A 26,959-nucleotide genomic window follows, 5' to 3' on the forward strand; every position below is an offset into this window, starting at 1 on the left:
AAGAAGCCACTCGCACAAGTCCACAAAGCTTTAGCGAACCAATTGTGGGGACACACAAGGCCATGAAGTGGAGAAAAATGCGAAAGGCACTGTAGACCAGAGGCAGAGTCCCAGAAGCCTCCCAGAAAGTTCAGACACTCTATTGGGTGCTGAAAAGTTGGGTTTCAGACCCGAGCCACCACAACTTCAACCATCAAGGGGCTACCAGTCAAGGGCTGGCCTATGCGTTTCAGTGCTTCAAGACTTCACCTGGCCACAGACTTCTGCCATGAGATGCTTGGATGCCTACAACCATAGGCGGCACATAAGCAGTTGAGCTGTGGACCCAAGCTTGCATACAGCTGCCTGGCCAGAACGTCCCAACCTCTTGCTGCTTCCTCCTGAATGTTCCACTGCAATGCCTGTGTCTCTTCAGCCGGCTGGACACAACAGCACTACATTCTTCATCAACTCATCACTTAGCCTCATCACAGGTTTGGCGAGATTATCGCCGCTTTCCTCATCACCTAGCCCCACTAGTTATGTAGTGGTGAACTGTTGTAGATTTGACTGAACCGCACGGTCCAAAAATAATTGTTTCATACCGTGGTGTCTCAATCCTCTATTAATGTCAGTTCAAGATGTAATGTACTGTTAGCTGTTTTATTAGGTCTGTGCTATCCTATTTTCGTTTATTGTGTGTATTAAATGTCTTGTATGCGTCAGCATGAATAAACAGCTTTGTTCTTCGTTGGGTGCTCTGAGGTCATGCCTCAGTGACCCACTGGAAAACTAGTAAGGACTTTTATCACAGTCACAGGCACTCACTGATGCAGCTGCTGACGAGAACAGCTATTAAGTAATGTGTCACCAGTGTCTACCCACACCCCGGAATTGAGCCAGCATGTGCAAAAACGACTCATGTCCTTCACAATAAGCACACAGCTCAAAGGCAGGTGTCTTGTTTTCACAGCACGCATTTGTACCCTAATCAAGTGCACCAGTCAGCAGACAGAGTAGGTAGCGCTGCCAGCCACATATTGCATGCTGCTATTAGCAGGTCAAAGGTTAGTACATTCAAGGACCACAAAGCATTGGTCATTATGCGTCAGAGGCCTGATCTGTGCCTGCTGATGGTAATGCATTCTGCTGAGCACATCTGCTGAGTGCATGCCAAGGATTGATCTTTCGGACATTTTCGGAATGCAGGAGGCAAAGGAAGCTAAGCAACCATTGGCCTTAGGCAAATTATTTGCAGCGTTTACTACCAAAATGTGCATGGCCTTCAAACAAAAGGAAATGAATTTCATTCAAATGTAGCCTTCAATGATCATGATGTCACGTCTTACTGAAACTTGGCTTAATGAACGTTCCAGTACAAGTGAATACCACCTGCAAAACTAGGCTGTTTTTCATACAGGTCGAGAGTACTCCACTTTGAATGTAGGTTCTGGTAGTGGTGTACTAATTCCCGTGCAGGATAGTTTCAAAACAAGGCACCACTGAAACCTTTAAGTGTGTGCTGAAAGCATCTGAGTTGAAATCCAATCAAGTAAGAACAAAGCTGTGGTTGGATGCTGTCATATCACTTTTTAATGTCTCCGTTGTCAATTGGAGAAACAGAAATCCTGTGTCTGAATTGGAACATGTTAACTCAGACAGATGCCCTCGTCCCCTTTGTTTCTTTCTTGTTTTAGTGCAAATAAACAAATTCGTTCATGTGGCTGGCAACATTTTAGACCTTGCTCTTGTTAATTTTGATACTGATGATATTGTGCCAATTAGTGATCCCCTTGTTAAACAGGATGTGCAGCATCTGACATTCCAGGTCTTTTAGTGTTGTGTATGCAATGACTACAGGTGTGTGATGCCATGTTTTATTTGTTTTTAATGGGTAACTACTTGGTATGTTTAAACATTTTAAATGTTATGACTGGTTTCCAATTTACCATGCAACAGATATAAATGACACTACTGAACTTTCCATTTGCGTGGTAATGAATAACATTCATCTATATAATCCAAAATCGGTGAAAAAAAAAGTAGCGAAGTCCTTGCTGGTTTTCATTCGAGTTACGGCGTATGCCCCGCAAAAAACTGTCATTCCATCATCGTTACAAATAATTGCGTGACCAGGAATCGCATAAGCAGTTCAGTGAACTTAGAACTTAGTGCAAACATCTTTACCATCGAGACAAGGTAAGTACTTGGAATATGTGCAATTCAGCTTTTCAAAGCTGCCAGAATAATTCTGGAAATATGTAAAGGAATATAAATTAGCCCATGAGCCCATGTGCATAGTGGTGATGTTACAGGATCCGGTAATGGGTCTGCCTTTCCTTATGCTGTTGCCCAGGCGTTCAATGATTATTTTTCTTCTGTCTGCTCATTATTGACCCCAGGCATAACAGATGTGCAATGATAAATTTACTGTATATGCTCATGTAATGGCACCACCCATGTAAAAGTCGCACCCAGAACTTTGTAAAAACAAAAATCCCCCAAAAATATAGTTCGAACATTACTTCGGTGTATAGGACGCACCCTTGATTTTTTCAGAAGGTTGGCAGTGTTATCTGTTGTATGGTGCAAGAGTTCCAAAGCTTCTTTTTTCAATCGGTGGCAAAACAAGGCAGCTGTGCTTAAAGCCTCTCAATACAAATCAAAAGTAGTGCCATCCTTTGAAGATTGCCACCATCCTCATACCCTGCACTTTCCCTTGATGCTTGGTCCTCCCATTGGCTGTGACGTGCTTTTGCACACCTTTGTCTTGCTTGTTTTTTGCTTCCACCGCCATCGCAGTGTCAAATATTGCAAGTGGCGTAAGCAGGCACCACATTTCATGCCTCCTTTGTGCTTCGTAGCATAGTTATGTGTTCATTATGCCACGTTGCTGTGCCTTCGAGTGCAGCACAAGTGAAAAGGATGGCAAGCGACTATTCCGTATTCCATCTGCCAAGCGAGAGGCAGCACGGAACACCTGGCTTCAAAGAATCAGCCGGGCTCATTTCAACCCAACGCAATGGTGCCGGCTCTGTGAGGTAAGCAAGCAATTCTTCGCTCATCACTAATCTCATATGCTGCCACTTGTTTCGTTAGTTTTTCACTCTCCTAAATGCCGCATGCTCGCGCTGCATTGATTTGTACCTTTCGTGCCCGACTTCAATCAAAATTGTCTTCAAACGCATGTGCTTTTTGTCGACTCAGTCATACATTCCGTGGCATTGTCTTTGTTTGGCCTGAATGTATACAAATAGCCCCTTTTGAGTGTTTCACTGTACATTACGAAGTGGTGATGATATGTAGGCAACCAAGTGCGCTGATGACGTCCTGATCATTATAAGTCTTTATCGCTCTTTACGCCTTATCCACCCACGTCGAACTGTTATGAACCATGACCAAAACCACTCAAGCGGCGGCACCGCCGAGTGGACAGTACCTTGAAAGTGATCTGCAATGCAGACAGAGTGCCAAATGCTGATATAGCTTCACACTTTGTATTCTCACCGCTTACTTAGCTTGAAGAGAGATGCGCAGAGAATGCGGAGTGCGTCTTCGGAGAGCATCTGCTAGTTCAGCACTGTGTAGGGGGAGCCAACACCGGCACAGGAGGAGGAGAGAGGAGATGGTACTACTTTTATTTCATTTAGGGGCTTTAGCCATGCTGAGTTTTCGGTTCCTCAAGGAAGCAAAAGCACAACCTCCGAGATTTAGCGGCTGCCTCCAAGGCCTTTGGGACGTCACTATCTATTCCAACCCGCAGGTCGCACGCTACGGGAATAGCCAAGAATAGCCAGAGCCAGTACAAGTGAGTACTGTAGTTCAATAAAGGCAAATACCACCGAAAATATTTACAAAAAATAAATGTGTCTTTTTTTCCATGTAATGGCCGGACTCTCGATTTTAACCCCAAATCTTGGAAAAAAACCTGCCGCCATTACACTCCATAATACTCATTGCTTTTGGCGTGTTGTGAACCCTGGAATTCGCACTGACATCAGTCTTAGTGATTCTTATGGTGTCCCTATTCCCGATTCAGATTGCACTCAACTTCTTAATGATATGTTTGTAACAATTTTCACTCATGAAAACATTAACTCATTGCCAACTTTAAAGACATTAGTGGGAATCACAATGCATGAGGTAGTCATCAGTGAGTCTGGTGTTTTATCTCTACCAACAAATCTTAAACGTCATCTAGTGCCGACCATCTAGGTTTCAATAATAAAATTTTAAAGAATACATCGCATAGTATTTGTTCTACTTTAACCACTCTATTTTCGCAGTCACTATCAACTGGTGATATTCCGAATGACTGGCGCATTGCTAAAATGATACCCATTTTCAAATCAGGTGATCGTGCTTCTCCACTTAATTATCGTCCCATCTCCTTAACCAGCACTATTTGTAAATTACTCCAACATATCATACACAGTCAAGACATCAACTTCCTTAAAGACCATAACATTATTTTTAAGCATCAGCGCAGTTTTCGCAAGGGCTACTCATGCAACAACCAAGTTGCCGGATTTATTAACGACATACACGCACTGATAGACGCTGGGTTCCAAGTTCATGAAATATTTTGAGATTTTTCCAAGGTATTTGATCGTGTTCCACACCATAGGTCGTTACTTATACTTTCACAGCTTAACATTCACCCTACTATAATTGCATGGATCACCGATTTTCTCTCATCTAGAACTCAGTTTACATCAGTTAACAATTCCAACTCATGTTATGCTGATGTTACGTCTGGAGTTCCAGAAGGTAGCGTACTTGGACCTTTACTCTTTCTAATCTATATTAATGATTTACCCAGTTAAGTGTCCTCCAAAATCAGACTATTTGCCGATGATTGTGTACTTTATCGATGTGTAACAAGTAACACTGATAGCCACTTACTACAAACTGACCTGGATGCAATAAGTGCATGGTGTTCTAATTGGTTAATGCCACTAAATATTTCCAAAACTAAACTCATGTCTTTCACCAATAGGCCACGAATTCCAACCACCTACTCCCTTGATAACAATGCTGTGGAACTCGCAACAACTTACAAGTACCTTGGCATCAATCTTCAGTCAAACTTGTCATTGAATAATCATATTAATCTTACCCTTGCCTCTTCAAACTATACTCTCGGACTTATTAAACATAACTTAAAGGAAGCTCCAACGCACGTTAAAAAACTAGCGTACACAACATTAATCCGTCCTAACCTAGAATATGCGTCTGCCATCTGGGATCCCGAACAAACTTATATCATCAGTAACATCAGTAACAGTATGAAAAATGTACTTATAAATGCAGAAAAGAATGTTTTAATGTCTTTTACTAGAAAAAATGCGCAGCAGATTCAATGAATTGGAATCTATATACAGCGAAAATTTGTGTGAGTACATAAAAAGTCGGAACACAAGCACGTGCACGCAGACACAAACACACACGAGCGCGGGCGCATACAAATTATACCGAGCCTTTTATTAAAGGGCCCCTCACCAGGCCACACAGCAAATTATGGTTATACGCTGAAAATTGTTACGTGCCCTTTAACCCTTTCAGGGTCAATGACGTAAATATATGGTGCCGCGAACAAGTCCAAAATGGTCGATGCCGTATATTTACGCCGCCGTCTGTACGTTTAAAAAGTGCGGCAATTTCCTAACTTTTTCATTCCTCTCATGTGCTGCCACTACATGGGAATAGAGGGAATTTTTTCCTTGCGACTCCCTCTCTCAGTTTTCGTTGCATGGTTTGTTTTAAAGCTAGTTTGCTCTGGCGCGTCTATATACTACCGCTCGTGCACTGGCGCGCACGCGAGCGGCCGGTGTTTTGGCTTTTGTTCCACAGGCGGTTTCAGCTTTTTGCACTCGCAAAACTGATGGCTATCTCGTTACTAATCGCTCAAAGGACGACCGCCTGTTTCTCGCTTATTTAGTGCTCACAAGGGTGCACGTAGGAAGGATGCCACTGTGCATGCGTTTCCTTTACTTTTCTTTTTTCTTTTTTTTTTTTGAAGACTCACGAAAACTAATTGCCTATGGTTGGTGATAAGATGAAGATTAGCGGAGCTTTGTCATACATTCTGCTTTTTTGACAGGCACACAACCACACGGTTTTCTTGGGTGCGTGCACCTACGCAGTTCGATTATGCTATGGATGTAAATGTTAGTGTAAGAGCAGGAACATTTGAGACTTGCGAAATATTCTCGTGACCCGCCGTGGTTGCTCAGTGGCTATGGTGTTGGGCTGCTGAGCACGAGGTCGCGGGATCGAATCCCGGCCACGGCGGCCGCATTTCGATGGGGGCGAAATGCGAAAACACCCGTGTGCTTAGATTTAGGTGCACGTTAAAGAACCCCAGGTGGTCAAAATTTCCGGAGTCCTCCACCACGGCGTGCCTCATAATCAGAAAGTGGTTTTGGCACGTAAAACCCCAAATATTATTATTATTATTAAATATTCTCGTGAGCGCATTTTCTAAGCCTTGAACTATGTGTATAACAATGAATCAAAATTTTCATACTTATAAGTTTATTTCCTTTTTATTGTTGTTCATGAATAAACAGTAGGTATATGCCAATGCAAAATATTTTTTTCTCACTTTACGGTCACCCTAGAAAAATTGTGGTACATTTTTTTTCGAAATAAGTCCCTAAGAAGAATTGGAATCTGCAATGAAAAAAAAATCGACCCTGGGAGGTCGCATATGGCGAAAAAAATCGACCCTGAAAGGGTTAAAGAGTGTTCTACCACAAGAATTTTCAAAATTAGTTCATTTATTAATAGCAGAGACAGAGATATTTGAAGTGCTGCAAATCCATGATTTCAGGAGACAAGCATCACCGCCAAGAGACACTCACTCCACTTGCCCCGTCTGGCCTCCGCAAGTGAAATTTCTTCCCTGCATTTTCCCATACCAGAGTCAGAGGATTGTGTAACAAATACATCATGGGCACCACCCATGATGATTTTTTCTTGCGCGCGTTTTCGCTGAGTGGTGCACCTTGGGTGATGGTTGCATGCGCGAGCTGTTGCATTTGTCTTCTTTGATGCAGGGGACAATTTTTCATGCTCCGCACAAGAACATGTGATTAGCGGTATAAATAGATGCCACAATCACAAGCACTGAGGAAGATTGGAGACTATGAAAGAGCATGACTGCAGCGCAGAAACACGGTAGAAAATGACATAGCTTTGTTTTCTGTGCACGCAACTGCATGACGTGGGAACAAGCAGACGAAACAAAAGTACATCTCTCTTGCTACGATACGAAGTAAAACAAAAACACGCAGGCATTCAGTTTTTATGTATTATTATTCACCTAAACTTTAATTTGTCTATTGAAGCAACAGATTAAACAAATAACTTATGTGCCTTGAATGAGTGACTTCACAGCACTGTCATGTACGTAGGCACACTTGTGCGATCAACGTTCAATTTGAAATTTAAGCTCTTTCCACGGCACGCAGGGATGTAATACTTAGCAGACACGATCAATAACGCGAATTGTGTGCACTGCACCTGTCAGCTCAAAATGGCCAGACCTGGCGAGGGGCCCCTTAAGCGGAGTTGCTGACTATTAACGAGTACGAATGACGCCCTAATGCATCATTGGTTCAGAGGCAGCAGGTGCATATGTACATAGTGCAATTGAATCTATTCTATCCCTAAGAAGAGTTTACTTCATCATTACCATGCACCTGTGGATGAGCAAAAACAACTTTCTGGTTCTTTTCCTTTCCTCCACACGGCCAGCTCCACCGCTATCGTGGATGCGAGCACCATCTGGTGATGCTGCAAGGGACCCAGCAGCGCACAAGGCTTGCGTGCTCCACTGTGACTAGTTGGCCCATTCAGCAAGGAAACATTTAAGCCGCAGCTCCCATGGTGTCAAAACCCGGTGAGGTTTGCAAAGAAAAGCTTCAATTTTAAAAACTGCCCTGTCCATTTTGTATACACTTTTGGATGGTACACTGTTGAACAAAAAGTATCAAACTAAAGATATAGTTGTTCATTTTGCTATTAACCTAAGATTTGGTAAACATGTTAACCACATTTAAGTGCATCTTTTAGCGTTCTTGGTTTTGTATTCTGAACTACTCGTGGTTTTAGTGATCCTCATTGGTTTATTAGATTGTTTCACTAGTAAACATGAATACCGTTTAAATAGTATGGAATAGCATTGGTGTTGTTCTTTAAGAGAAAACTGTAAAAGTGCTATGCAGATTTATTAGTTTATTTCTTGATAGATTCACGGGTCAGTCATACTATTACAATTACGTGAGAGTTCTTGATAGGTGTAACATGAAAAACATTGAATTGGCAATGAAAAGTTTGGGACAACATATTTTTGCAGACGTGCATTCATGAGTATACTGCATGTCCATTTTTGCTTCAATCTACTACAGTAAAAGCTCGTTAATTCGAACCGCAATAATAATAATAATAATATTTGGGGTTTTACGTGCCAAAACCACTTTCTGATTATGAGGCACGCCGTAGTGGAGGACTCCGGAAATTTCGACCACCTGGGGTTCTTTAACGTGCGCCTAAATCTAAGCACACGGGTGTTTTCGCATTTCGCCCCCATCGAAATGCGGCCGCCGTGGCCGGGATTCGATCCCGCGACCTCGTGCTCAGCAGCCCAACACCATAGCCACTGAGCAACCACGGCGGGTATTCGAACCGCAAGGGGAAGCCGCTTCAGTTCGAATTAACGAAAGTTCGAACTAACGAAAGTGAAGGATACACTGCGATTTGGAAGCAGTAGGGCATGTCAGAAATTTGGTGTGTCAGAAAGTGATGGCGTGTGCCGTGGGCACACGCCATCTTCAAGTCGAAGCTCTGGGTCCGACTGTGCCACACCACCGATGTCCACCGAAATGAACGTTAGTCGAGGCTTAACACCATCACAATGAATCGCGACGGCCGATACCTCCTAAGCTGAAAACAGAGGTGCACAACCGATGAAGACTGCCGAGACAAAGACGCTGAACATGTGAAGGTGGCGAAAGCCCTGATTCGTTGGTTCTTAAATGCAAGCGCAGCTGCAACGTACTTGATTCGCTGTGTTTTGGAGCTTGCCGTGCCATCTCCGCACAACATTAGCAGCTGTACAAGATTTGCAAAGCCTCCGAGATTCGCAACGGGCAAGAAGTCTCGGAGGTTACGTAGAACGGAGAGGTGGCAGCCGCCGCTGCCTTCTGGCTGACCCCGCGTCGGTTAGATTTTTTTCCGATTTTGCCTTCTCTCGCCGTTCTCTCCGTTTCGGAGGCAATACAGCCTTGTGTGTAGGCAGTAGGTGCGTTTCTCTGGCCGTGTGCCAGGCGAGCGTAGTTCAAATTATCCGTGAGGGAACCTTCTCGCGTTCGAATTAACGGACTTTTTTATACATAGACTTCTGTGGAGCTTGGCCGGACCAAATCGTACAGTTCGAATCATCCATAAATTCGAATTATTGAAGTTCGAATTAACGAGCTTTCACTGTATTTGCTTTTTTTTCTCCTGGCAAAGCGATTTAGAATGAAATATCTGTTTAGAGTAAATAAATTTCGCAAGCCAAGTCACATAATTCGTTCTCAATGTTTATTTAACAGTGTGAATAACGATGACAGTGCTGACATTTTCATAAACGGTACCTGTATTTTTAAAAATACCATTGAATTATTTTTCGATGTTATATGTATTTTGTTTATGATCCTTTTTTTACTTATTCTTCATTATGTACCAAATTACAATGCTTTTACATGCTCTTTTGGGGCACATACATAACCAATTAAATTCAATCACAAGTTCAATTCCTGCCAGAAGAAGCCACACACCAATGGGGTCAAAGAATACCCATATGCTGACATTACAGTCCACATTAAAGAATCCCCAGGTGTTGGAAAACAACCCACAGCCCCACACTAAAATTACTTTAATGTTGATGTGCGGCTGTGGGACACAGGAACCACCCGAAAAACAGCCACTAATGTCATTAGTTCAAGGTTGGTGCACATGTGCCAATAGCATGTCTTAAAGGGCCCCTTGACCAGGCCCCATTGGAAATTTTGGCTATAGAACAGAAAACGTAAACTGCCACCTTGGCAGCATCTTACCACAAGAATTTTTCATATTGACTATTTATCAGAGGTGATGAGAGAAACTGAAATGTTTCATTGCCATGCTGACAGGAGGCAAGCTTCACCACCAACATGACACCCTCATCTTTGCCTCGACTAGTGTCTAAAAGTGATATTTCTACCCTGCCTTCTTCCATACTGGAACCAAGTGACTGGTAATGTTTACGACACGAGCTCCACCTCTGCATTTTTTTTTTCTCTTCCTTTCTTGCTGAGCAGCAGCGCACTTCCAGTTGCAGTTTGGGGTATGCAGCCTTGGATGATTTACTGAAGTCACGTGCCACAATCAACGACATTGCAGGCAAGGTGTCTTATGTAGAGGCGTTTATGCATGTAACCTGTATTCTCCGGCAGGAAGCAGCGCTCACTTGAGAGGAAGAGTGCACAGGTGTTCATTTGAAATTTTAGATGTTTTCGCACCTTGAAGCAGTTTGATACTTTGTAGGCATGATTATCAGCACATGACCCATGCATTGTGCAAACTCTGTTTGCAATGCCCAAACCTGGTGAGGGGTCCTTCAACGCCTTCAGGTGAGAGTACAGTAAAGCCTGTGTATGCAAGAACTTATACATCAAGTTTTCTGAAACTTTACCTTTCACAGCATGAATATATATACCAATTAGTGTGCAAACATGTTGTGTTCACTGATTACATTTTTTTCTTATCTTCATATAACATTTTGCAACGAAAATACATGAAGGGAGCAATACTGTTTGCCACCCAGCCACAGATATTACACACCACCATCACAACCTCAGGCCATTTAATTTATATACTCAGTCCAACAGCAGTTTCTGCAACACTGAGCAAACTGTCGCACTCTTATACAGGGAGTCCCAGCTATCATACATCACGTTTTTCATACATCATACAGCAAAAAGTACACCTGACCCCAAAAGCTTACACACCACAAGATCTCAGAAAACATTCATTTCCCCAGCAGCCTGTAGCAGTAGCCAGTAAAACTATATACGACAATGTTGTTAGCATATTCTAGCCGAGGCAATTAATAATAATAATAATATTTGGGGTTTTACGTGCCAAAACCACTTTCTGATTATGAGGCACGCCGTAGTGGAGGACTCCGGAAATTTTGACCACCTGGGGTTCTTTAACGTGCACCTAAATCTAAGCACACGGGTGTTTTCGCATTTCGCCCCCATCGAAATGCGGCCGCCGTGGCCGGGATTCGATCCCGCAACCTCGTGCTCAGCAGCCCAACACCATAGCCACTGAGCAACCACGGCGGGTCCGAGGCAATTATCAGGCTGCATTGTGAAACTACAGAGATGTCCAGCTTTTTCTCAGATTTCATGGTCCGCAATATTTTGTGACCGGGTGTACTTGGCTGAAAACATGCCAGTTTTAAGTTTCTTTCAATTTTCCAGAAATTCTTCATTGACAGCATGCCATTCAGAGCAGTAATTTAAAAAAGTAAGCTCATTAAAATTAATTAATAAATTTAATGGCATCAACAAAAAAATTACTGGCGGCTGCTCTACTCGACTGTGAACAATAAACACTTGGCTATTTTCACATAGAATGTAACGGTCCACCTTTATTAACATTGTGATGCATGATAGCTGAGACACCCTGTATATATGTACCACTAATCAAAAAATAAAAATGAATCTGAATTTATACACAGTAGCACACAAGGTAAATTGCAGCAAAGAAAAACATAGATGAGAGCCATGCACTGTCGGGTCTACTTAATTTTGACTCCCACTCTTACACTGGTATTTGTCCAGTAAAGTACAGGACATATACAGTGTTACACAATTAACCATGCATGCAGCTTTTAAAAATGTTCAAATGATTTGCAAGGAAAACACGGCTCATAGCTAATTAAATTATGGGGTTTTACGTTCCGAAACCCCTTTCTGATTATGAGGCACACCACAGCTCACAGTCAAGCATCATCATACCTCATACCTAGCTCTTGGTATGCTTTTGCATCTATTTTGTGCATACATGCAATAATTAATGCTGTCTGATAAAGCATTATTGCAACTGCTCCCAGCTGGCAAAAAATAAAAAATGAACGCACCCAATATGCGGTCTTGGTAGTTTTCCAGCACCCGCAGCAAGTTAGTGCAGGACTCCTGGATGGCCCCGAAGAGTTCGAGCTTGGCATCAAGCTCAGCATCACTGGCAATGATGCAGTCATCTTCCTTGCGACCAATCTTGCGGAAGAATGCCTGCTTGGTGGTCCAGTACTGCTGCTGCATACGCGACACTGTCGATGACTGCCCATAGTATGCAGTAGGCCTTGTGCTGCACACATACGCATCAAGTGGCACCTTTGTTGATTTTCATGTTTGCTACGAGATCAAGGATCAATATTAAACTTCCTGGCACCCACTTTTTTTTTTTAAATAGGCGCAGCCACAGAAGTACACATGGCAGTACCCTAAATCAAAAGCCTAGTTACAAATGTGTGCTCAAGGAAAATATATATTAATCAGTAAAAGACCATCTACGTGGCTCCACAAGCTAAATGATAGTAGTTATTCAGCAGGTTATACACGATACCTGCTATTGGTTATACAAGACACTTTGATCTTGGTTGTCCTTAATTAGCGATAAAAAACATTTAAACAATGAACCTCTCTCTCTCTTTTGACGAGCTTCGAGAATTCAAACCTTAATTCAACAATACCTCCATGAATGAAGAGCCATTTTAAATTAAGTTTTAGCATTAATTCATTTCAAAATGTGACGATGCTTGCTTATAAGCGAACAAAAATTCTATAAACAAGCAACCGTGTAAATGAAAATATTTAATGCAAACCACTGTACTAATGCAGCAGAAAATATTTATAGAAAAGCATTAATAGTGTTACCAAAACTACATGATTTCAACATGCCACCAAAAATATGTCTAGTACTCATTTTTACAGAAAAGTACCATTTTAACACATCATCTCAAAGGAAACAAGAGACCTCTGTAGCACAATATTCTGTAAACTGGGATGTTGCTTACTGTAAAATCCTGCAAATAACAGAAGTTCTGAATTCAAAATTTTCCATGTCAAATTTTCTTAATAAATCTTTAAATGGACACTAAAGGCAAATATTACATGTAAGTCAATGTGGACAGTTTAAATAATATTCCAGAAACCTCGCAACGCTTGTTTCGTGCCAAGAAAAGACTTAGTTTACGAGAAATTTGCATCTGAAGGATGTGAATACCTTTTTTGAAATTCAAATCTCTCGCCACCGAACCGGGGAAGTGGCGAGGTTGCATACGCTATCACTACCCTTTGCTGCAGTTGGCGAGTAAAACGGCGTCCGACAGATGGCGGTACCAAGCCAAGTCAGAGCGGCAGATTCGCCGCTGCAACTGCTTTTTGGTCAAGTGGCGTAGACCGTTTGGGCATCCCGCGACATCACATGGAAGTTGAAATCTCTGCTACTTGCAGTTTGTGAGAGTTTCACGAATCAGCAAAACCAGCACAGCACTACGCAATAACTACTGCAAGACTAAAGCGTGGGCGGCGCGGAGTCGAGCGGAAATGAAACCTTTCGACCACGCGCGTCGTTGTCAGCGTAATTTTAATGAGTTCTTTTGTCTGAAAATGAAATAGAACTGGACAAGGATAATTTCATTTCGCCTTATAATACAATACAAGGATGTTTTTCTTTGGCAATGAATGGTTGACTACTAGTGACAGAATTTAACCGAGGAGTGCTTTCGTCATCGGGGAAGTACTTGAATGTCCCGGGGAAGTCTCTAATCATGTCCTGCATTTACCTCAATTTCTCTATTATTAAGGCTCTGTTCGTGATAATATTGACGCCTTAGAGATTCTCGAGCCCCAATCTATCCCTTTAGCTTGACTTAATATTTGCCTTTAGTGTCCCTTTAAGTGCCAAAGTTCTTAGGGCTGAACTGTTTTCAGCCTTATATGGCAATGACCAAGCATTCGTTAGCCAAACCATACTTGGGCAATTTTCACGGCTCTAAAACTGTTCCCCATTTTCCCATACATTATTTTAAGGTTCATTTGCAGGATTTTATAGCACATTCTAGACACTGTATATGAAGCACACAATATAACCATATCAACATTTAAAGGTGCACATCAAAGAAATCGATGCCTCAAATGGCCTATAGCAAAAATTATGTTTATGGAATCCATATGCATACAACCATATATCCAACGTCTCATTAGCAAATACAGGCTCGTGAAAGTGAGGAGGCAGATATACAACTGTGATATGTCATATACAATTCATTTATGGTGCAAGCTAGAAAATTTCGCTGCTCGAGCCTACAAACTTGCAGAGTACAACTCAGGATGCATACATATAAGCCACCCAAGTAAACAAAAGTACTATATCTATATATGAGAAAAAAAAAAAGGTTTTTTCTTAAGGCCTCATGTCTGACACTCGGCTTAGAACATAAAAACAAGTTAACACAGCCTTGACTACATGACCACTACTTCCCATGACTACATTACAGTGCACTTACACACACACTTAGGTTTGTTTTAAAAAAAACTTCTAAAAATTTTTAAGAAATTAAACAAAATTTTTATTCACAACTTTCACAGACAGTGGCAGTACCACAGTTTGTTTGTGAATCAGCAACACAGTCAGCATCTGCAGAACGTCAGCATCTGCAGAACGGCCAACTGCTGCGTTTTCCGAAAGCAAAAGAAGCGCAGACGAATAGCCAATAAATCAATGTCTTCTTAAATTAGGAGAAGTGTGGTACATTGTGGGAAAATAAATATTGGTTTGCATATTAAATCATCAAAAAGGACAAGAGTTGTTAAATATCAAGCGAGACAGAAAGGGAGCTGCATGCAGCTGCTATATGTAGTGTGCCTCAATTGAATGCACCTTGAAAAGTCTGTGCTCAAAATGTTTGCTGCATTATTCAGACTCAAATGCCAGGAAAGTATCTTTCCCATCGTCATTGGCTTTCAGATCCCTGCAGTCACCGTATCCCCATCTTTTTTCTGTCCCTGCCCATTGTATTCTCTTTCTTTAATTCCTCAAAGACCAAGAAAAGTAGAATCGAAAAGAGAAGCAATATTTATTTTTGAACTTCTACTGGTTTTGCCCGTTGTTGACCAACTTAACTCTTGTCCAACTCTTTCGATAACCAAGAATCTAATATGCTTCCAGAGTCACTCTTATTGTTTGGTCACAAAACTACTTTGTTTCCTTACACGAGCGCAAACTTCACTTGGTTTTTTAAACCTTTACTTCATACTCATAATATGCTGCGGTACAACATGCAGACTTCGACAGCCCACAATCAACACTGAACCAAACTAAATTTTGCATCATGATATGTGGAGCACAGTTCAAGCAAAAGCACAATTAAGCACATCCTGTAAGAATTTTTCACACCTCACTGGGCTGTATGCCTGAATATTTCATGCTTTGTGATAGACTACCTTCAATACTTCAATTCATGCGAGTGAAGTGACAGGCTGCAGCACTCACAGTACAGTAGAATTTCGTTTAACAAAAATAGCTTAAATGGAATTGCTGCTTAAGTGGAACAACGTCCTCTAAAGTGTTTGATGTTGTACTTAATGCAAAAAATGGTAAGGGTAAACGGTAATGCAAAAAAAAATTTCTATAACTAGAACCAACATTCTCACAACTCTCTACAAACAAAACCACAGAAGCAAGCTCTAAAGAATTTTTTCAGAATGATGCAGGATCGGCAATATTTTTTGTGAACCCTGTTTTCTATCCAGAAAGCCATTCTTAAAAAGTGGTGGCAATGACTCAAGCAGGCAAACATTTGATTTTTAATGCATAGCACATACAGACATGGACAGCTTCTTAGCGCTGGCACTCGCTCAACAGACTACCAAAATAAGGACAATGAAAATTTTGAGAGCCTTGCAGCATGCCGTTTGATAATTTGGACTCTCTCGCATGACCATATGTAATTCAACCACTGACTGGAGCAGCAAGAGCTATGCTTTTCTTTTGATATGTCACCAATGCCTCCTCAAAACTGAAACTATAAAGCCTGGTCAATCCAGTAGCCGTCGATCATGCACGAAACAATGGGACAAACTAGCAGCTACATACATTTCATTATGCTTAACATATGTAAATTTGGTAAAAGGGTGTATGACATATAGTGCTGCATTTCTGCATAACTTTCTTAGTAAACAGAACTGCTGTTAATGAGCACCTATTTTCCCGGTCCCCTCAGATTCCATTTTATGGGATTATACTGCATTTAAAATGTTATGTATTTGAGTGCCTGATACACTGTATTTATGTAACCAAAATTTACTCAGTTATGATAGAATATTGCATCCCAGCATACAAAATAAAATGCATCTGAGGAAAACTGGAGCACAATGAACTCCATTCATGTCCAAACGTACAGTGCTCAGAGATTGAAATGCGATACTCAGGCAGCATGGTGGCCGGCACTTTTTTTGCGCCACCGTTGGACACTGGGGACATTGAGCTGATGCGCTTTTGTCATATAAAAACGAGGGTCATTTTGATTCATCAGGACGCAACTGGGCCCGCTCAGCGATCACCCAGCGCTCACCGGTGGCACAAGAATCACCGGCTGCCGTACTGTCTGAGTGTCTCGTTTCAATCGCTGAGCACTGTACACAATCTAGCAGCATTATGATCACCTTAATGTCCACCACGATGGATGTACAGCTATGGCACTATAGGGCCACAAAAGTTACTAATAGCAGCTTGATAACATGCTGAACGGCTGATCGAACAGTAGAAATTGCACTGCTAGGCACAGAAAGGCACAGTATGCACTAAGAAAAGCAAAAGAAAAGCAAAAGAAAAGCAAAGCCATGTCATGGTCAATTGCGTTTTTTTTTTTTTTTTGCTAGCAGAAAAACAGGTATTGTCATTTGTCCGATCAGTGCCACACAGGGCAACATTTGGCAGTAACAAGTGCATGTTGGCTCCAGGCGACATACCACGACAAGCACCCACATATACAAAAAAAAAAGTACTACTTGCAAATATAGGTTTATGTCAAACTCCAACAGGCATGCTTTCATGTAAGGCATTACCTGTTTGGTATGGATTCAACATGCAAAAGTTGTCTGCAACGAATGTTGCTATGAAGTATGTCTAACCTCTTTTGCTTAGACAGTTTTTGGAGCAACGTGCGCGAGACCAGGCGCTAAATTTTTGCAAGTAGGGCATGGTCTCGCCGAGAGCTTTCCCCACAGCACATTTGAATGGGATGGCCAGTTTCAGCATACCATAGCAGAGCACGCACTCATGCGAAGCAAAATCAGGCCAGTGAGCAGGTAAACTTAAAGCAACATATACCGAGTCCTCAACGCATGCTTCGAAGGAGACAAGGATTACGACACACACCTGTGTTTTCCCAAGAAGGGATGGCAGAATTTGTGAACAAGATTTCGTTGCAACTTTTCGTGTACGCTAAAGTTCTGCATCGTAGTGAACGCGAATTCACGCACCCATATGCCAGGCCAAAGCGATTACATATGAAGTGAAAGCATCACAAGCTGGCGATGGTTAGACGTCAAATACCGAAAGACATGCGTCAAAGGCCCAAGAAAAAAGCGAGAAGCAGGAAAAGGGTTACTTACAAATCATTCATTATCGTTTCAGGAAATAATCATTCCCAGACCTACAATCAGGTGCTAGTAGGCTGTCGTTTGGATTATATCTGAAGGAGAGGTGGCAATGGTTAGTGATCAGAAAGCGAGAATAGGCGCAGCACGTTTGATGTGCTGCAGTTAGTAGCCACTAAGGTTAGCAAGCATTGTGCGGGTTAGCTCTGCATAGCATTAACAGTGAAAATGGAAAAACAAATGACAACGTAAATACAAAATTACAGCATTAAAATACGTGAAGGCTTCAACCGAATTCCATATTGAAATTATTCCCTGCAAAGCTTGAATTTGATCAGCAATAGGCCCGAGCACAGAATAGGCAGTCGAAGAAGTTTGGCCTGATTGTAGCGCAAAAACTCATACGTTATTTCCCCGCCACTAATAGTCGTGCTAAATAATTATTTCACGCAAACGGAAAAGCAAACCTGGTTACCCATAACGGAAGCAACGCCATATTCCGTACTGCAACTTCCGGTGAGCCGCTCTATTGCCCCCTGGCGTCTGGAAGAGGAAAACAGAAACGTCAGTCACGCATAAGTAACATTTCGTTATGCATGTCACGGCCGTAAAAAGAGGGAAAAATTGTGCTTTTTCATAACGCGTGCAGTGAGTACCAAACTCATGTACGTTGCAGTCACGATGTTGCTTTGAGCTTTGCAACTCGCTTGTTCATTCTCTTTCTGTGTTACGTATTTCCACAAGATGGCAACACTTCCCCGCTGAACTAAGGCGCTGCCTTACCCTACTCACGGAGGAAAAAACATTTAGGAGTGGAAACTCCGCTGTTTGCGGCGACCAGAAAAGGAGGTCACAAGCCCGCGGAGCCGTTATCGTGCTGGCGGCGCCTGGCGGCCCGGAAAGAAATTACCGCTGTTGAGAGCAACGAGCGCGCAGCGCGCCGAAGCCGCCTGCCCGAGCGCTGCATTTTTTTTTTTTTTTTCGCTGCGGCTTCTACGACGCGCCGTATGGCGCCGCCACTGTATACGGCCCCGTCGGCGCATACAACAGACCTTATCTGGTCGCCCGCGCTCGCTCGCGCTGTCGGGAGTTTCACCTCCTAAATGTCTTACTCCGTGACCCGACTTGACTGACCCTCAGCTTGCACCGTAGGTGTACTACGGAACACCTATGTGGGAAAGAAAAGCTAGTAACAAAAGTAGCATCTATCATACAACGCAGCTACAGAAAGGAAGGAGCAGCCTCGTACGACAATGCACTCTGCACGTGCAGGTTTCTGTGCACTGGTTGCCGTCGCATGGTTGCCGCATGGTTGTGCAGGTTTCTGTGCACTGGTTGCCGTCGCAGGGCAGTAAAAGTAGATCACAGAACACATATACGTAGCAGTATGACCGGTAGTAGTATAATGAAGGCGTCTGTAAATGTGAAAGAGAAATGCAGGATCGAAGAAAGAAAAAAAGTACTGTGTTTCTTTTTTCGCGTTTGCTATTCTGTTGCCTCCTACAGTTAGATTCTTGGTTTACTTCCCGCAGTAGATGTGTTCCAGGATCAACAACAGCTGTTTTACAAAGCCTGTGGTTGTAGTAACACGCAACGTCTGGATAAGGCTCATGAATTTCGCTAGCGCGCTCGGGCCCAACTCCGACGCGGCCTATTCAAATACATGTAAAACGCAATAACGTTTTCTGAGATAAACCTTGGACCGATTTTAATGAAATTTGTTGCATTTGAGAGAGAGAGAGTTAAATTCTAGTGACTGTTGCAATCGAAATTTCGATTTAGGGCCTCAATTCGAAAGTTTGAAAAAAATAGAAGCACGAAGTTTACACATTAATAGCTCTGAATCAAGAACCGATATCGAGGTTCCGTAAACGGCATCCACTAGAACACTGAAAGCGGACAAATTTGATATGTCGGTTTATATCTTATGTGAATGTATTACGTTCTGTACAAGGGTTCTGCAAAAGCTGCATATCTATATTACTAAAATTTTTGAGATTCATGTGTAACATACCAATTTTGTCCGCTTTAGATGTACTATTAGATGCAATTCTCATAATTGTCATATCATTTTTTATCGCTGAGTTACAGCGTTGTAAACTTGATAGTTTCGTTTTCTGATTCTTTTTATTTTTGCTACTTTCTAATAAAAAATTGCCGACCTAAATGAAAAATTCGAAACCAACAGCCCCTATATTTTAAGTTTTTCTTTTAAATGCAACAAATCTAGGCAAATTTGGTGCCGTGGTTGCCGAGAAAAACGAATTCTCCTTTTACGTGTATTTAGATTGGAGCACCCGAGCTAAAGCTTCTTCTAAACCAGCTATCGTTAAAAACAAGAAAGAAACCTGGCAGGAAAATAGTAGTTGATGAAGTGCAAAATAAAACTTTCAATTTTGAGAAAAGAGGGAAACACGGCTCATATGTTCATTCCGTTTCCTACATGCTTGCAGAGGGCACGCGGAAGGCGAACGCGTTAGCTACTCTCAGGCCAATTGGAGTAGCCACGCAATCGAGTCTCTGCCAGATCACGGTCACGCTCCCAAGTTGGAGGTGGGAGAGCCTCCGAGCGCTCTTAGCTTGTCAACGCGGCCCCATACCACGTTGCACTGACATCCAGGCAGCCTAGGCATAGAATAAAGTGTCTTAGGCAAATTAGAGTTACTGTATAAACTGCCAAAGGTAGCTTTGGTAGCATGTACAGTAACACTAAGGCAAATGTGTTCCGAGCACTCTATTAGCCTCGTGCGCAACCGATGGTGGCGCTGCGAACGGCGCTCCGGTGACGTCAGTCGGGGCACCCGCCTTTGTCGTCTGCCACGCTCCGGCTATGATAGCTTCATTTTCATGCGTTTCCTCGCGCTCTGATTGCGTCTCGCGTAACATGGCACCAGTGGCGTAGCAACAGGGGGGGCCGGGGGGCCGTGGGCCCCGGGTGCAAGGGGCCAGTGAGGGGGGTGGGGGGGTGTCACATACGTCTGAAGACACCCCCCTTTCCGCCGGCTACACCCGGGGAGGGGGGTGACAGAAGACCTATGGGCCCCGGTGCCAGACGACCTATCTACCCAATGTGGTAGCCTAGTGGCTATGGCGTTGCGCTCCTCAGCTCAAGGTCGCTCATTCGACTCCGGCCGCGGCAGCCGCATTTCGATGGGTGCGAATGCGAAAGCGCTCGCTTATACTTAAATACAATGGCACTGTAAACAACCTCAGGTAGTCAGAATGAATCCGGCGTCCTCCACTACAGCGTGTCTCATAATCGTAAGGTTGTTTTGGCACGTAAAATCTCATAATTTCATTTTTTAATTAACATAAAAATTCACTTAACCACAGCCCTCGTGGGCAGGGAAACGATCTCGTGACTCAGTCACAAAACATTGCGCCGAGCGAGTAAACGAGAGCTTACGCAGCTTTGGAAATGAAGCACGATAGGGTGCTCATTCGCAAAATTTCGCGTCGACTGAGTGGCATTGTAGGTGATACAAATTTAAAATTTTGCTCATAATTCTAGTCACTTTGTGTAGCATGTTATAAAATTTTTTTTCTGTCCAGAAAAATCTAATTTTTCTTCAATGACAGGCGGTTTATCTAGAACATTAGTTGAACCACGCTCTATCATCTTTCGCAATCGTCAATCATGCTTTACACTATTTTCTAGCACTATTTATCTAATTACCACTTTCTAATGCAAAAATGCCCAAACGCACTTTCAGACTACCGGAGACCATTCGGAAGACATCATTTTATCAGCGTAAAAATAAAAATATTGTTATACTGTAGTAATGGGCGACTTCAATGCAGAAGTGGGGGAAAAGCAGGCTGGTGAACAAGCAATTGGGAACTACGGCGTCGATTCTAGGAACTCTAGATGAGAGATGCTGGTAGAATTCGCGGAAAGGAATAAGCTGCGAATAATGAACACCTTTTTCAGAAAGCGTAACAACTGAAAGTAGACCTGGCAAAGCCCTAATGGTGAAACAAGAAATGAAATAGATTTCATGCTTTCTGCCAATCCCAGCATAGTGAAGGATGTTGAAGTGTTTGGTAAAGTGCAGTGATAATTGGTTAGTCAGGTCTAGGATCGACCTCAATTTGATGAGAGAAAGAGTAAAATTGGTCAGAAAGAAACAGGCCAACCTAGACGCAGTAAGGGTAAAAGCTGACAAATTCAGGCTGCTACTTGCAAACGCATATGCAGCCTTAGAACAGAGATATGAAGATGACATAGAGGTAACGAATGAAACCATAACTAGGCTGACTTCAGAAGCAGCGATTGAAGTGAGAAGTAAGGCACCAAGGCAACCAGTAGGGAAGCTCTCCTAAGTAACAAAGGACCTAATAAAGAAACGACAAAGAATGAAAGTGTCCAACTCAAGAGATAAGATAGAATTCGTGGAAGTGTTAAAAATGATCAACAAAGATAAAATAAGGGATATTAGAAATTATAACGTGAGAGACTGAGGAACCAGTAAAAAATGGACCCAGCATGAAATCAGTGAGAAGAAAACTTGGAATTGGAGAAACCAAGATGTATGCACTGAAAGATAAGCAGGGTAATATCATCAGCAATCTCGAAGGTATAGTAAAATCAGCGGAAGAATTCGATACTGACCTGTACTGTACCCAAAGGAGCCACGATACCTCCATTCGAAGCAGTAATGAACAGGTTGCACAGACTCCTTCTATAACTAGCGATGAGGTTAGAAGTGTCTTGCAAGACATGAAACCGGGAAAGCGGCAGGAGAAGATGGAATAACAGTCGATTTAATCAAAGATGGAGGAGACAATGCTTGAAAAACTGGCGGCTCCATCGCAAATAGCGATGGGACGAAGAATGCTAGGCATAATGTTAAGAGAAAGAAGGAGAGCGGTTTGGATCAGAGAGCAAACGGGTGTAGCCGATATTCTAATTGAAATTAAGAGAAAAAAATGGAGCTGGGCAGGTCATGTAATGCGTAGGTTAGATAACCGGTTGACCATTAGGGTTACAGAATGGATGACAAGAGAAGGGAAGCGCAGTCTAGCATGGCAGAAGACTAGGTGGAGCGATGGAATTAGGAAAATCGCGGGTGCTATAGTTGGAATCGATTGGCGCAGGACAGGGGTGATTGGAGATCGCAGGGAGAGGACTTCGTCCTCTCGCGCATTCGTATGTCTACGTATGTCGCATTCGTATGTCTCTCTTTTTCTAGCGTTTTTGCTGAATGGGCGCACTTCTGGTGACGGCCTCGCGCGCGAGCTGCTTCGTTTGTCTCGATTCGCGCAGCGGATGATTTCGCGCGCACTGCACGATAACACCTGATCAGTGCCACAATCACGAGCAATGAGGCATGCTTGAGAGGATGAAAAAGCATGATCGCGGCGCTGGAACACGGTAGAAAATGACATAGTTACGTTTTCCGCGCACGCGACTGCGCGACGTGAGAACAAGCAGACGAAACGGAAGTACTTCTCTCTTACTATGGTACGAAGTAAAACAAAAACACGCAAACATTCGGTTTGTGTGTTTTATTATTTCTCTGAACATTAGTTCGTCTATTGAAGCAGCAGATTAAACAAATAACTGATGTTGCCTTGAATATAATTCTCCAAGTCACGTGTCACCACGAGCGATATCACAGCACTTGCGCGATATACGTCGACTCTCCGGCTGGAAGAGCGGCGCCCGCGAGGAGAAGGGAAACGGCGTTTGGTTTCAAATTCAAGCTGTTTATGCGGCGCGTAGGGATGCAACACTTAGCAGACACGATCGTTAGCGCGCATTGTATGCACTGCGCTTGTCAGCCAGACCTGCTGAGGAGCCCTTTAAGTTCGATGTTGTAGAAGGTCTTGTCGCTGACGTGAGAAATACACTTGACGTTTATTATCGCGTATTTGTTCACATTTTGTTTGGCGCCGTAAATGAGAGGCACAGTAGGCGCTCGCCTTTCCTGATGCTCCAGCCGCGAAAAAGGTATTCCGTGTTGGGTATAGCTTCTGGAAGCCGCAATAGTATTATCGACTTGTCCGCATAGCGCATGCGCAAGTTTCATCAAGAGCCACATTTGCATCATGCTGAGTAGTGAGACACGCCATCAATAACGGGCTATGTCCACTTCGGCAAATTTGAATGGTAGCCCTTTTTTCTTCTTTCTTTTTTTTTAACGCTATATCATTATGGACGCGAACGTCACCCACTTTGGAGGTACGTTACATAAAACTGTATTGTATACGCGAGCGCGTCACAGTGTGCACGACATCGAAAGTTTGCAGCATATACGAGGCACAGAAACGTCACTCTGACAAATAAGTGTGTGCAAGCACACGCGCGCAGCTGTCTTGACGTCACATGTAGGCATCGCAATGCGAGTAGGCTGTCGCATACTTAGAGTATTAGCGGGGCTAAGCTCTGACTTAGTTTCTTTTTTATGTAATTAATCAGCAACACCGCATTACCTAATATCTCGTATCGCGTCCGGCCGTGTGGTGGCCTGTACAGCGATTGCACGAGTCTCCGAGTATAAGCTGATATTCTTAGACATTTGAGCTCAAGTTTTGCTTTGTCCATCCTTTGCCTTTAAATAATGAATATATACCTTCCTTTTTCGCATGCAGCTGTGCAGTTTACGTCTTAGGCAATGCATCAAGCGACAGTCGTATAACATGACGCTCCGTTGCGCTACACAACATACAAGACTTATATATTCAGCTGGTTTTGTTGAGTTTATTTATTTATTTATTTATTTATTTATTTATTTATTTATTTATTTATTCATTCATTCATTCATTCCGTAATTGGGTGACAGAACGTGTTCAACATCCCAACGAAACGCCGGTGCTATGGGAGACGCCGCAGTAGGGCGCTTTGAAATAAATTTTCCCACCTGCCTTCGGGATTTGGTCGGCGCGTCCGGCAATCGAACTTGCGACCTCGTGCTCGGCAGCAGATCTCCGTATCCACCGAGACTTAATTAGTCTCGCCTTTGCACTTCTTCAATTGGAGAGCGCCAGTGTTCCTTCTGTTAGCTCTGCGTGGCTGCTTCTCAGTTCATGCAACAAACGAAAGCCATCGAGGAACCTGAGGCCTGCGCGACGCGCGTTGCTTTATAAAACAGCCTGTTGAACCCACAGCTATGGAGCCCGCATGTGTATGGAACCCGCTCGGAACAAAATGGTGCACCATGATGAACGTGGGAAGATTTCAGACAAGTAAGAGGTTGATCTTTTTCTTCTTTTTTTTTTGTTGCAGTTGTTGGGGTTTGGCCATCAATTAATTTTATTAGCGCAAGGGCCAGATGGCGCCAGAGTGTTGGGCTGCTGAGCACGAGGTCGCGGGATCGAATCCCGGCCACGGCGGCCGCATTTCGATGGGGGCGAAATGCGAAAACACCCGTGTGCTTAGATTTAGGTGCACGTTAAAGAACCCCAGGTGGTCCAAATTTCCGGAGTCCTCCACTACGGCGTGCCTCATAATCAGAAAGTGGTTTTGGCACGTAAAACTCCAAATATTATTATATTATTATTAGATGGCGCCAGAAAGAGCCATTTTTTTTAAATTTCCGTGCACAAACAGCCAATTTTGCTGCCAAATTTCAAAAGATACATAATTAGGATATACTTAACGTATATACTTAACGTACTTTTGCTGCTCGTTCAGAAGACAAGCTTACCTTTCTTGGGGGGGGGGGGGGGGCGGTTGTGTGTTTGATTTTTGTTTGTGTTGACCGTTTGTATAATAAATTTTATTTATTATATTTCTAGTTAATATATTGTCTGAGTATGCTATAAAATTTTTTTTTTCAGAATTGGGAGACAGTTGGGAAACATTCTTTCGAAGTGAGGACATCGTGCGATGGCATACAAGCCCAGTTTTCAAACTTGTCTTAGTTAAATTTTTTTCATGCTAAAATATACTGAAGCTTGCGTCGGATAAATGAACTCGGTTCGGGAATGTGTGTAGTGATTTTGACATGGTATATAAAATTCTACTGAAACAAACAAACAAAAAAATGTCAGGACATCCCGCTGACTGTCCTTATCAGAACACACCCAACAAAGGACTTCTCACGATATATTTTTTTTTCACTTTGTAAGCTTACTCATGCGAAAAATTTCTCGTGAGCGAGTATTACGAACACCCAGGCTAACATCTCCAGCGTATCATTAAAGCTTGTATGTCTCTCTCATGCCGAATAAGGTCTGTCACGAGGCCTGAGACCTTTTTGGTTTTCATCTGCGTTTCATCTGCGTTAATGGTTCGAGTATAGCATAAGGAGTGGGAATGGACGGAGCGAGATGACGTGCGGCGACGCCATGGCCCCTCCTCGGTCGGGCACTGACCCCTCGGTGACAGGATATGCTGTAACCTCAACAGGCGACCCGGACTAGGGTTGCCGTCATTGGATATATTTTCACTCTCTTTCCACTCAAATTACGTGGGACGGTCGCGTAAGGTCGCGCAAATGCGCGGACACACCGCGCTTTCGATTCGATGAGAGAGAGAGAGAGTAAACGTTTATTGTAACAGAGACTGTTTGGTTATGGTGGGTGGAGCCCCTCCTCCAGGGCCCCACTGGTTACAGCGGCTCGCCGGGCCTGGTCAAGGGTCGCCAGTTGGCTTCCCAATTCCACTTCCGCGAGTCGCGCCTCCCACGACCAGTTATGTAGAGTGTTGTCTAGCAGCGGCGAGGTGGCAGCCGCCGGACGTGACACGCACTGGAATGTTATGTGTTCCAATGTCGGTGTTCCTTCGCACCACGGGCAAGTGTTGCTGTATTTGTCTGGGTACATTTTGTGTAGCCTGTATAAATGTGGGAAAGTGTTTGTTTGCAGGCGGCGCCAGTCCCGTGCTTGCCTCCTGTCTAGGCCTGGGTGAGGAAGGGCTTTGGTTCGCCTACTTAGCCGTTGTAACTCGAGGATTTCTCTTGGCGCACCGGGTGTCGAGGTGTTCTCCCGGGCGGTGTGGCCCGCGGCTCGGCCTGTCATGCCTCGAGCCAAGCGGTCCGCCCGTTCGTTCCCCGTTCGATTCGATGCATACGGCACTTGGCGCAGCTGTGCGCTGGCAGGCGAGATGACTCGCTGAAGCCAGTCAAGTTTGTTGGGACGTCAGGCTATCGAAATACATTTAGGGCAACAACCCTTTCTCTTTCTTACCTCTATGCGTCTAGTTGCGCAAAAGTATACGCCGTCGTGCAGGTAGCGGTCATTTGAGAGAAAGGCCGTCCAAAGTGGGCCACCATTATTGCGCCGCCGAAGTGGGTTAGCCGAACCGCCTACCTGCGGCACGCGATCGCGTT

The 26,959-nt window shown here is 43.4% G+C and overlaps 1 protein-coding gene across 5 annotated transcripts in view; it reads right to left on the reverse strand.

Moving 5' to 3' along the window:
• Positions 1–18,227, reverse strand: part of ICA69 (islet cell autoantigen 1-like protein) — a 70,939-nt gene extending 52,712 nt beyond the window's left edge. The window contains exons 1-3 of one of the 5 annotated variants that reach the window (XM_065449156.1): positions 18,160–18,227; positions 17,700–17,779; positions 12,161–12,387 (exon numbers count right to left, since the gene is read on the reverse strand). In XM_065449156.1, the coding sequence (XP_065305228.1) occupies positions 12,161–12,387; positions 17,700–17,710 (238 nt within the window). In that variant the 5' untranslated portion in view covers positions 17,711–17,779; positions 18,160–18,227. The other 4 variants (XM_065449164.1, XM_065449141.1, XM_065449140.1 and 1 more) reach the window with 4 other exon arrangements.
• Between the last annotated feature and the right edge of the window lie 8,732 nt (positions 18,228–26,959).

This window comes from Dermacentor albipictus, chromosome 1 (assembly GCF_038994185.2).
Source record: "Dermacentor albipictus isolate Rhodes 1998 colony chromosome 1, USDA_Dalb.pri_finalv2, whole genome shotgun sequence".
In the NCBI taxonomy this organism is placed as follows: domain Eukaryota; kingdom Metazoa; phylum Arthropoda; class Arachnida; order Ixodida; family Ixodidae; genus Dermacentor; species Dermacentor albipictus.